The sequence below is a fragment of the Corylus avellana genome, chromosome 1 (assembly GCF_965113065.1).
Source record: "Corylus avellana chromosome 1, dhCorAvel1.hap1.2, whole genome shotgun sequence".
Taxonomy (NCBI): Eukaryota; Viridiplantae; Streptophyta; class Magnoliopsida; order Fagales; family Betulaceae; genus Corylus; species Corylus avellana.
This window is the reverse complement of record NC_142490.1, coordinates 45,411,009-45,423,320: the sequence shown is the minus strand read 5'-3', so window position 1 is coordinate 45,423,320 and position 12,312 is coordinate 45,411,009. Positions and strand designations below refer to the sequence as shown.

General features: G+C 36.6%; 1 protein-coding gene across 1 annotated transcript; it reads left to right on the top strand.

The window, feature by feature from the left end:
* The first annotated feature begins 7,682 nt into the window (after positions 1-7,682).
* On the top strand, positions 7,683-10,815 carry LOC132165830 (cysteine-rich receptor-like protein kinase 25). Its single transcript, XM_088516322.1, has 7 exons — positions 7,683-8,494; positions 8,576-8,692; positions 8,780-8,970; positions 9,063-9,273; positions 9,380-9,617; positions 9,774-9,924; positions 10,303-10,815. Exons 1-7 carry the CDS (start codon positions 7,720-7,722, stop codon positions 10,600-10,602), a joined length of 1,983 nt encoding a protein of 660 aa, XP_088372448.1. The 5' UTR covers positions 7,683-7,719; the 3' UTR covers positions 10,603-10,815.
* Positions 10,816-12,312: the final 1,497 nt, after the last annotated feature.

The window sequence follows — 12,312 nt, the reverse complement described above, 5'->3', positions numbered from 1 at the left end:
ATTATTATTCAAATAAAAAAATCATTACAAAACAAATTTTTTACATTTTTTCATATAAAATATATTTTTTCACTTTTTTCCACAAAACTTTTTTACTAAAACTAATCAAACATATATTCTTTAAAAAATGCTACAGTACCATTCCAGAGCCATGGCAAACACACCCATATACTCATTCAAAAGCAAGTGGGGTCAAAGTTATTGTATGTATTGTAGCCTTGGTTACTGTGCTGTCTTGTAGTGGGAAAGAGGGATTGTTTTTTTTACTCTTCACGTGATGCCATTGCCATATCTCACACCAACTTGTCCTTTGAGAAAATAAAGTAATGAGTATGTGCCAGACTTATTTTTAAAACCAGCCCTCTTGGACCCTTGGGCTTTGTTTGCCAACAGTGCCAAGAGCCAGGAACCGCACTGTAGCTGGAATGGTACTGTTCCAGTTACAGTGCAATCCTTTAAAAAATTGTTTTTTTTTTTCTTTAAAAAAAAAGAAAAGAAAAATATTAAAAAAATTATTTTTTTTTTTTAAAAAAACAAAACGAGAAAGAGATCGGCGTTGGCCAAAATGGGGTGGCCGAACCACCCCACTTTTGGCCAAGGGGGTGGCCGGAGCCACCTCCATGGCCGGTATGGGGGTGGTTCGAACCACCCCCATGGCCAAGGGGGTGGTCTCAGACTACGCCCTTGGCCAAAAAAAAAAGGGACCGGGTGCATTTGGGGGTGGCCGGACCACCCCCAAGGGACTGGGGTGGTTTCGGCCACTCCATACGGGCCGTATGGGGTGGCCGAAACCACCCCAGCCCCTTGGGGGTGGTTTGGCCACCCCCAAATGAACCCGGTCCCTTTTTTTTTTTTTTTTGGCCAAGGGGGTGGCCGGACCACCCCCTTGGCCATGGGGGTGGTTCGAACCACCCTATACCGGCCATGGGGGTGGCTCCGGCCACCCCCTTGGCCAAAAATGGGGTGGTTCGGCCACCCCATTTTGGCCAATGCCAATCTCTTTCTCCCTTTGTTTTTTTTTTATTATTTTTTTAAGAAAAAAAAAAAAACAATTTTTAAAAGGATTGTACTGTAGCTGGAACAGTACCATTCCAACTACAGTGTGGTTCCTGGCCTCTTGGCACTGTTGGCAAACAGAGCCTTGGTTGTCGTTTTAACAGGTTCTCCCATTAATGTTATTTTCTTCTTTTCCACTCTAGCCGTAGACCCTCACTGTCATCAATGCTTCTGTCATCAATGCTTATATATATATATATATATATATATATATATATATATATACACACTTGTCCTTTTGGTTGTCGTTTTAACAGGTTCTCCCATTAATGTTATTTTCCTCTTTTCCACTCTAGCGGTAGGCCCTCACTGTCATCTATGCTTATATATATGGGTTAAATATTCCATACCCCCTAGGGTTTTCCAACTTTATTTTTTTCTCCCTGTGGTTTCATTTTTATCACAGGAGGTCCCTGTAGTTTTGATAAGTGACCAAATTAGTCCATCCGTTAGTTAACTGTTAGGACTGACACGTGGACCAATCAGACGTCGACACGTGGCACATATTTAATTTTTTTTAATAAAATTTAAAAAAAATGTATTTAAAAGAAAAAAGAAACGGAAAAAAATTGGGGCCACCCCCTTGGCCATTTGGGGGTGGCTCGGCCAACCCCTTTGGCCATGGGGGTGGCCTGGCCACCCCCTGGGCACCAGGGGTGGCTCGGCCACCCCCTTAGAGCCTAAGGGGGTGGCCGAAACCACCCCCAGTACCCACTGGGGGTGGCTCGGCCACCCCCATGGAGCCTTGGGGGTGGCTTGGCCACCCCCAGTGGGTACTGGGGGTGGTTTCGTCCACCCCCTGGTGCCCAGGGGGTGGCTCGGCCACCCCAATTTTTGTTCCGTTTTTTTTTTTTTTTTTTTTTCACAATTATATATCTTGAAACATTCCAGATGTACGTGTATTTATAAATACTTCCATTATATGGAAGTATTTATAAATACACGTACATCTGGAATGTTTCAAGATATATAGATATACATGATGATTCAAAGTATTCATACATGTACAGATGTAGTACCTCAGTGTGTATATATAGGTACAACAAGGTTTGAGGTATACTTAGCTATATATATATATATATATATATATATAGAATAAATGAGAGTAATTTTTTTAAACAAAATAATTTAAAGTACATTAAGATATATTATATAAATATATTTATATGAATCCTAAGGAATAAAATAATTCCTGGAAATTTTATGAGAAAGCATACCTAAATACCTAAGTAAGTTAATTCTCAATTGATTTTGCAAGCCAACTCATAGTAGTAATAATATGCTATACTGTGAGATGTATGAGGGTAGTAATGTGTTTGTATTTCCTTCAGGCAATTAGTTAGCAGTTAGAGGAAATTCTTAGCGGCAGTCAAGAGGTAAGTGAATTTACTATCATTTCCAGAAAAATTATCATGTCATGCTACTTATACAATTTTGTTTCAAACTGCAAATGATTATTTTGTTTATATTATGGAATTATGCTGCATGCATGACAAGTTTGAGAAAAAAGAAACATTGAAAATAGTGATGTTTATAAAGAGAATTTTGAGAAAATGGTAATAAACCCTCTTACATGATGCCTTACGATATATCTAGAGATGTACAAAGAAAATACAAGAAATGAGGAAATAATGTTTTAAAATGAGGGCACATGTAGGGGGAAGTATATTTTTGGCCCAAAAAGAAACAAAAAAGAAGCTCGGTACCGATCCTAAGGACGAAGGCACAACTGCTAAAAGAGGCTCTGCCAAAAGGTGGTTCCATCATAGTTTTTTTTGCCATGCTGAGTGCACCCAGAGTTAATCGGCTGGCCAAGGGGACGGGGCTGCGGCCACAGTATCTCATCCTAGGTCGCAAGGACCGCGCAACCCTAGTATACGGGGGTAATAGTATATATGGGCCTAGTATGAGATAAAGTTCTGTTATGTTTTCTTAAAAAAAATATACTGGGAACATATGTAGTTATGAGTTCCAATTTCAAAACGAGACAAAGAGTAAAATTGTTTATGCTTGTGGATATCACTTACTGCGCTCCCTTTGAGCTCATCAGTTTTATTTTTTGTTTCAGGTGGTGATTAGATTGCATTAGGAGACCGGAATGGGGGTAGACGTATTTAGGATTTCTTGTGATTTCATAGTAGCCAAGTTAATAAGTGCGTTGGCACAGTTTTCGTTCAGAGATTGACGAATTTATTTTAATAAGGATCACTATTATCGTTTTGAGACATATTTTTGTTAAACATGAATATTTTAGTTTATCTTTTTTGGACGTGATATTCTAGACTTTAATGCATTCACTTCTTACTAGCTAGTCTTATATGTTTGACAAACCTTATGGATCTTTGCGAGTAAGAATATGGATTTACAAACCTAACCCTAACGGGCTGAGGATGTTACACGGGCGGGTCCCGGTCAAGTCCCGGGTGGGTCCCGATCAACTCTCGAGCGGGTCCCAATGGGGTCCTAGGCAAGTTCCAGTTGAGTCCCGGTCGAGTCCCAAGCAAGTCCCGGGTAGGTCTCAGTCAAGTCCCTTGTAGGTCCCAATCGACTCTCGGGAGGGTCTTGGGCAGGTCCGGACGGGTCTTGTTCAGGTTCGGTCGGATCTCAGGCAGGTCCTGTCGGGGTCCCGAGCGGGTCTTGGGGGAGTCTCGGGCGGGTCTCAGGCAAGTCCCAACGAGGTCCTGGGCTAGTCTTGGCCGGGTCCGTCGATTTGAGAATAAGATGCTCAAAGTAGAAAAATGGTTTACGATTTTGCGAAAATTAAAGAAAAATTTTTGGTCAAAAGGAAAATATTTTCCGTTGACTACTATTTTACATCGAAGTAAACACCGTAAAATGCGGAAATCATTTTCTGGAAACCATTTTACGTTAAAGTAAATGGAGCCAAAAATTTAACAAAGCTTCAAAACCCAAATCTAGTAAAACCCATGAAATTTGATTTCAACCTTTTGAACCAAAATTTCGTAAAACCCATCATCTTTATCAACCCTTTGAACCAAAATTTCCTAAATCCCATCATCTTCGTTGACCCATTAAACCGAAATTTCTTAAAAACTTTTTACTAACCTTCAAGAGTTTTCTTTCCAGCTTCCTAGAGTTTCAGAGACAAAAGTTTCGAGGAAAAAAAAAATTGGGTGCTGAGAATGAAAGAGAAGAGAGAAGAAGAGAAAGTGGGAGAGAAAGAGAAGAAGAGGAAAAAATATTTTGGATGCTGAGAGGTGTTTTGGTGGAGTCTTGAGTCTTGGAGATGAACTAGAGAGAAAGAAAATGAGGGAGAGAGAAAGAAGAGTAAAATAAGAAATTGAAACAGTTGGAAATGATATTATATTAATTGCAACAATAAACTTTTATATTTGAAAGTTCAATGTAAAATTGTAGGAAAAATGCTTTTTTACTAGGACTAAAAAAAGAGAAAGACATAATGATTAAATTTAACTAAAAAGCTAAGTTATAAGTACTGCTGGAGTTTTTGAAGCTGAGCCAACCGTAATGCCCCCTCCCCCACAAAAAAAAACTAATCTTTATGTACAAATGTTACAGGAGACCCACATTTGTGCATAATATATATATATAGCATTACTTTTTGGTTAAAGGACCGTGTCACATAGACTTTGCATGTTGGATGGATGAGGGAGTGGCAAATAAAATTACTCTAATGGATTGCCAAAATGAGTAATTGTTTATTTATTTGTTCTTCTACATAAGCTGCAGGTTTAATTGTTTTCTTATTTTAAAAAAGCTATCTTTCTTGCAGCTTGGGGTCTTATTTATTTATTTGTTCTTTTCATTTAAATCATTTACCCTTCTTCTTTTCGTTATTTTTCTTCCTATTTGCTAGAGCAAATATGGTTTATTGTTATTATTATTATTATTATTATTATTATTTTTTGCAGAATGTTATTATTGGAAGAATCCCTATCATGTTACGGAGTAGTTGTTGTGTCTTATATGGAAAATATGAGGCTGAACTTGTAAGACTTTCTTTGTTTGCACAAGATTCAAATACCAAGCTCTTTCTTGCCCCTGTTTTGTGCTTCTAGGATCCTTTTCCTATATCATGGTAAATATGATAGATTTTTATTTTTTGAATCGACTTTGAGAAATATGATAGATTTTCTAACCACGTGTACTAAAAATCTGAACTACCTTTTTATTTTTATTTTTTTTTTATACAAACAGATGTAGATACTTTTTTTTGCCATTTTCTACGTAGTTTTAGAACTTTGATTAATGTAAGTGTTGTATTTTAGAGTATTTGTTGATTGAATACTTGTATGATTTAGGAGTTTTAGTTGTTATCTACATAACAATTGGCAATTATATGAATAAAGTTCATAAGTTATTAAAAAAAAAAAATCAAGGTTATCAACGACTCTGTCTCTGTCAATGAGTAGAGAAGATGAGATGCTTAGGTGGCAGAATAAAGATGTGATTAGTTGAATTATTTTATTTTTTACTTTTTTAAATGTAAAGTTCAAATGCTATGAAGAAACAGGGTAATTGAGGCTATTTGCACTGGGAAATTGAATGCAAGCATGCAATGCAACCCTTAATAATATAACATTATGTGGAGTTAGACAGGAAATCATTCATGGTAAGAATTTTTTATTTTTTTTTAATTTAATAAATAATGTAAATTATATTTATGTTGGATGGAAAATTTATATACGCCTGATTTCCATGGCAAACAACACAGCATATATATGCTGAAATGATATGTAAGGCCAACAAAGTTAGTTCTCCGAATGGACTTTACTACCATAAACATGCATATACCATATACATCCACAAACGCATGCACACCCGAATTGCATCTTCAAGAGCACCAACATTAATTTGAATAACAATGTAAATATATGTAAGATTCACATACCCCATGAAAATTAACCAAGGAGTTTTTGATCGATCAACGGAAGCCATGTCCTTTTTCATCCACTCATACTGAATGAAAGATTTGCACATCTTTGAAAGATGGTGATATCATATTAGATTTGGAGGTAAATATAAGAGAAATAGGAAAAGAATCAAAATCTCTTACTTTCCAAACGTATGTTTGAAGGAGACCGGGTTCTCTCTAAATTATGTCATTTCACATTTAAAAAATTAAGTACTTAACATTGATAAGTTCAAATGTTTGAGGCAGTTGAGTTTTGTAAATTTCCTCAAACTAATCAATGTTGTGTATATTAAGTCCAGGGTTGGATTTTATTTCACGTTCTTTGTTGGAATGACAAGAGAAGACATGTTGATAAGCCGATGGATCTTGTTCACTTTGATTAGTGTACAATTGGTATAAGTCCATGTTATAGCCAATAGTCTAAACAGTAGTACAGAGAGGTATTGATGAGACAGAGCAGGGGGCTACAAACAAGTGGTGCTGAGGGAGTTTATTGGATGGTGGAAGTCTTTTTCTTTGCTTCTCTGTCTTTCTGTTGGACTCCACTCAAGGAAATGTGATTTATATTGAGGAATCAAAGAAAAACCAAAATCGAGAGCTCCCACTTGCATTATTTTTGATGACTTAGAAATAACTTGTAAACGAGTCTTTGTATCGGATTGGAATCTAATAATAACTTAGAAATAACTTGTAAACAACTTAGTTGGTACGACTTTTATCTCCTAAATGTGATAGGATATTGAAAATTATCATTGAATAAAAATCTAATAATAATTCAATAATAATTTTAAAAAATTATAGGAAATAAAATTCTTATGTATAATAGTACACCTCAAAAGAATCCTAAATTGGCTGGGAGAAGGAGACTTGGGCGGCTGAACTTGAAAACCCAGTTAAAAAAAAGAACTGACAGTAGGCGCACAATATAATTCAAAAACAACTCGGACTCGGAGAGTAAATAACGGGCCTGTTTGCCAATGGCCCTGGAATGGTACTGTTCCAGGGCCTTCCTCAATCCAAAAAAAAAAAACTTTTCACCTCAAAATTAATCCCAACATCTCTACTATTTATACCACATCAATCATTTTTATTATTATTATTTAAATAAAAAAATCATTACAAAACAAATTTTTTACATTTTCTCATATAAAATATATTTTTTCACTTTTTCTCACAAAACATTTTCACTAAAACCATTCAAACACTTATTCCCAAAAAAAGGCTATACCGTTCCAGGGCCATTGACAAACAGGGCCAACGTGAGCCAAAAAGAAGTCTTTTTTTTTAAAAAAAAATTAAAAAATTAAAAAAATCAAGTCATTCACGCAACATAAGCTCGGTCCAAGAGCCATTTGTTTACCTATAGTCAACATCAATTGTAATACTTCTAAAAAAAATAAAAGAAATCGAAAATAATATTGGAGATGTACCTCCAAACAACATTAGTAAGTTACAAGTAAATTTAGTAATGTTAGTCGATTATTTGACTCTTACCTTGGTGAACTCCATTGACTATTCAATAAACAAAAACAAAAAATTAATGATAATATATACTATGGGCTTTGGTTGGTCAACTCACGAAACTACAGGTAAATTTGTTCAGAAAAAAGATTTTGTCAGTATCCAGATCGATGCAGCGCGGAAGTTTCTGTGCAATTTCAGCGGTTTAACATGACACAAGCTTGAAGATAAATCGGGTTGTCGAAGGTTGAAATATTCAGCAGTTCAACTGAAGCAGTCATCCAATTTTCTAGCATATTTGGAAGATGGAAAAAGATGATGTTGTTTCAGCTATGGTTTTCTTAATTATACCACTTATAATGCGCCCTATACTTGCCAGCGGAGATCCTGTCTTTACATTTTGTAAGACAGATTCCGGAAATTACACACTCAACAGCCCATTTGAAAACAATCTCAAGCTTCTTCTTGAGTCATTGCCATCCAATACTGCGGTAACAGGTTTCTACGACAACTCTACTGTGGAGGACCCAAAAGTCTATGCTCAAGCACTTTGTAGAGGGGATGTCAACTCCACAGTTTGCCGGGATTGCATAAAGAATGCAAGCCAGGAAATCTTGAAGCAGTGCAGAACTGAAGATGCAATGATTTGGTTTGAACTCTGCCAAGTTCGCTACTCCATGCAGAATTTCTTTTCCTTGATGATTTATACTGGAAAGTATCCAGACCAGAATTATCTGGAGAAAAATCTATCAATTAATCCAGTTCGTTTTGATAAAGTATTAGCCTACTTAATAGATAACATCTCAAGGGAGGCTGCGTTTGATCCTTCGAAACGCATGTTTGAAACAGGGGAAATTAAATTTTCCAGGAAGGAAACAATTTACGGTCTTGTACAATGTACTAAGGACATCTCTGAAAGTTCCTGTTATAGTTGTCTGGTGCAGGCCTTGGGAGATCTTCATGCATGCTGCCATTCACGCCAAGGTGGAATTATTGTTAGTGCGAATTGTAATGTGAGGTTTCAGCTCTACCAATTCTACAACGCCTCAAGTGTGTTCTTAACCTACCCAAGTTCCAAAGGTAAGGACATAAGAATTTTGCTGATTGATTTCCTTTAAAATAGTGGTCTTGGTGAATCGAAATCTTCTTATGGAAAAGCAGGGCCTAAATTGAAGATTTGGATGGTTGTGGTGATTGCTTGTATCCCAATATCGGTTATAGCAGTTGTTGTTGGGTCTTGTGCTGTTTATCATGGGAGGAACAAGAGAACACAAAGAGGTGAATTTATCTAACTGGCTAACTACTAATTACCATCACCATCATAGATGTTTACCAACAAGCAGGTAATTTCATGTTTATTTGCAGATGATGAGAAAAGCCAGAAAACACTATTACATGAGCTGACAAGCCACACTGGAGTTGCCATTACACAAGATGGTGAATTGGTGAGTGCTGAAGAATTGTCCTTCATGGATCTATCGACAATAGTGGCAGCTACAGACAACTTTTCAGATTCAAATAAGCTCGGACATGGTGGCTTTGGCACTGTCTACAAGGTAACACCAACTTTTCTATTTCTTTGTCATGGCCTAATTATTGCTTTATATATATGGGGCCTAAATTTATTTATGGATGATTCTCCGAGCAGGGTGTGCTGGCAGATGGTAAGGAAGTAGCAGTCAAAAGATTGTCAAGGAGGTCATGGCAAGGCTTAGAGGAACTTAAAAATGAGGTCATACTTATTGCAAAACTTCAACACCGAAACCTTGTAAAGCTCTTGGGATGTGGCATAGAGGGAGAGGAAAAGCTGCTTGTCTATGAATTTATGCCCAATAGAAGCCTTGACTTCTTTATCTTTGGTTTGTTCTTTGACCCTTTTTCTTTACTAACTTTCTTTATTAGCTTAAACTTTTTTATCAGATGATAGGTCGTGAATTCAAATCTAATTATCTTTCTTATTTTTAGATTCAGAAAAACGCATTGAGCTTAATTGGAAGACATGCTATAACATTATTGCTGGTATTGCTAGAGGACTTCTTTACCTTCGTGAGGACTCCCGTCTTAAAATCATTCACCGGGATCTAAAGCCTAGCAATGTATTGTTGGACGATGAAATGGAAGCCAAAATATCAGATTTTGGAATGGCTAGGATCTTTGGTGAAAACCAATACTCGGCTAACACTCGAAGAATTGTCGGTACATAGTGAGTTCACTTCTTCTTCTTCTTCTTCCTTTTTGTGTAATTTCTTTTTTTCCAATTTTGATTTTTTAATGAAATTCAGACAAAAAAAAAAAAAAAAAAAAAAAACAACAACAACAACAATAACATGCATGGTAATGCTATATATGCTAAAAACAGTGGATACATGGCTCCCGAATATGCAATGGAGGGACTATTTTCTGTAAAATCTGATGTCTTCAGCTTCGGCGTGATATTACTTGAGATTATTAGCGGGAAGAAAAATAGCGGCTTCTACCTCACAGAGCATGCCCAGACACTGCTTGCATATGTATGTTTCTTTTGTTGGCTTTTTTTTTTTTTTTTTTTTTTTCTTTTTTGACATGTCCGCACAAGAGTGGGGATGCCACCTAATCCAAAAGCTTAATAACCCTATGAGTTTGAATCCAACTTTGTTATATCAATCACTCACACTTATTACATATTTTCATTATGGGTCTCAAACTTGTCCACAATACTCATAATTGTATACTAAAAAAAATTCACTCAATTTTATCTGTTTAAGCTTTTAAAAGGAGCGGTTATTTATCATATATATCTTAAACTCGTGAACTCACCCACTCTTTGCTCATGAGGGAGGAGGTGCTAATTTGTAACATGATGTATTGTATGCATAAGAAATATATTTACTTTAAATGTGTATTGACAGGCATGGAGACTATGGAATGAAGGAAGAGAATTGGAATTTGTAGACCCTTTGTTGATGGAGTCGTGCCCGACAATAGAAGTTTTAAAGTGCATGCATATTGGGCTTTTGTGTGTGCAAGAGGATCCAGCGGATAGACCCACGATCTCATCTGTGCTTGTTCTATTGGGAAACGAATCAGTATCTCTTCCTCGCCCAAAACAACCTTTATTTGTTGTGGCTCGAGTTATTCAGACTGATCACATTCCCACAACTAATCCTTCTGTAAATTACCTTACTGTTTCCAGTCTTTCACCTCGATGATGACTACTCACAAGATTGCCCCCCTTCGTGTTATATAGCATGCTAATAAACTAGTGAAATTGTATCATATTTCTGGGATATTATAGAAAATAAAAGGATCATGCACTAGATGTATTAATTGAATACTTTAGAATTGTATATATTAAACTTTTATAGTAATGTGATGGAGGGTGTTCTCCCAGTGAGATACCTTAGGGTTCCCCTAATTTCTTTTAGGCTCTCTTTTGCTAATTGTGGTGTGCTTTTGGATAAAATTACTGGTAGAATTGATTCTTGGTTATCCAGGAATCTCTCTTATACAAGCAGGCTTCAATTGTTGTCTTCTGTTTTGTATAGCTTGCAAGTTTATTGGACAGGTATTTTCATTCTCCCCAAGAAAATTATAAAGGCTATAGAGCAGAAATTTAATCAGTTTCTGTGGAATGGAAAGGATGTTGAGGCTGCAAAAGCAAAAGTGGCTTGGTTTAATGTTTGTTTTCCTAAGAAAGAGGGTGGTTTGGGGTTGAAGAGTATTGGTGTTTGGAGAACTAGAAATGATATTAAACATGCAGGTCAGCCAAGCACAGAGGAGCAGATTTTGAAGAAAATATTGTGAGAAGTTCGTGCAAGAGTTGTTGGGAAAGGAAAGTTCCCAAAGACTAGGGAAAATATGGGGCTCTGTTCCTTATGGAACTTGCCTGCAATTTTACTTTGCTGATGCAAGTTGCTGCTGGTTTTTGTGCTTCTGGACCTTGCTTGATATTTTCTTTGTTGATGCAAGTTGTCTGCATTCTTATTTTTTCTGCACTTGTTTTGCTTCTGTTTTGAGGCATTTGTTTAGTCCTTTGTAAGGGCTTGGTTTTGTTTGTTCTGGGTTGCTGTTGGGGTTTATGCTGCTTGTGCTTGTTTTAGTGTGTTTTGGTTTGGCCTCTGTGTGCTGGTTTTAGCTTGTTTAGACAGGCTTGTTTTAGGTGTTGAAATGTAGGTTATTTTTCGATGGCTCTATGACTTCGTGGGCTTGTAAATTGTAAATGATGAATAATCGGTAGTATCATGGAAGCATGAACATTTTCATTTGCCAAACGCTAATACCAAATTTAATCTGGGCCGTTTGTCCAAACAAAGCCCATTTGTGAAGTGAAACACCTTCCATGTCCAACAAAAGAACTAGGGACTCCTTCCTCCCATCTGTCCATTTATCATCCAAGCCCACCAAGACTAAACGACTAACAGGATAGCTTCGGCCTTTATTAGATGAAATTATATATTCCCTTGTATACTTTCTTGTCGTAAAGTCAATATAGAGTATGATTGTTCTTCGGCTTTTTATCCCCATTGGGTAAGTAATGAATCCTCTCCCTCCCAGAGTCCCACTGGGCCACTCCCAAGTACGCTCTGTTTTTTTCTTCACATGCATGGTACCATAGCGAGGAAAGAACCTGGCCAGAACAGAATTGTTTGCCGAATTTTTCATCGCAGAAGCCAGAAGGTCTTTCTTCTGAAATAGTTTTTTTTTTTTAATCAAAATTTAATAATAATTTATCACAAATTCAATAATAATTTTAACAGACACATAAAAACAAATGAAGGTATCAGGTCAAGCAGGTCTTTCCCTAGAGAGGAATTTTCATTTTTGATTTGGTAATTAATTGAAATCCTAAGTTGGAAAACTGGTCTCCCTCTCTAGATTTCCCATAATGGAATTTTCTTTTTAGATTTGGAATTTTAAAG

Excerpts from the sequence above, each read along its gene's own strand:
- LOC132165830 (XM_088516322.1), top strand. The coding sequence starts at position 7,720 with ATGGAAAAAGATGATGTTGTTTCAGCTATGGTTTTCTTAATTATACCA. Across the intron at positions 8,495-8,575 it reads AACCTACCCAAGTTCCAAAG|GGCCTAAATTGAAGATTTGG; the intron begins GTAAGGACATAA and ends ATGGAAAAGCAG. Across the intron at positions 8,693-8,779 it reads GAACAAGAGAACACAAAGAG|ATGATGAGAAAAGCCAGAAA; the intron begins GTGAATTTATCT and ends GTTTATTTGCAG.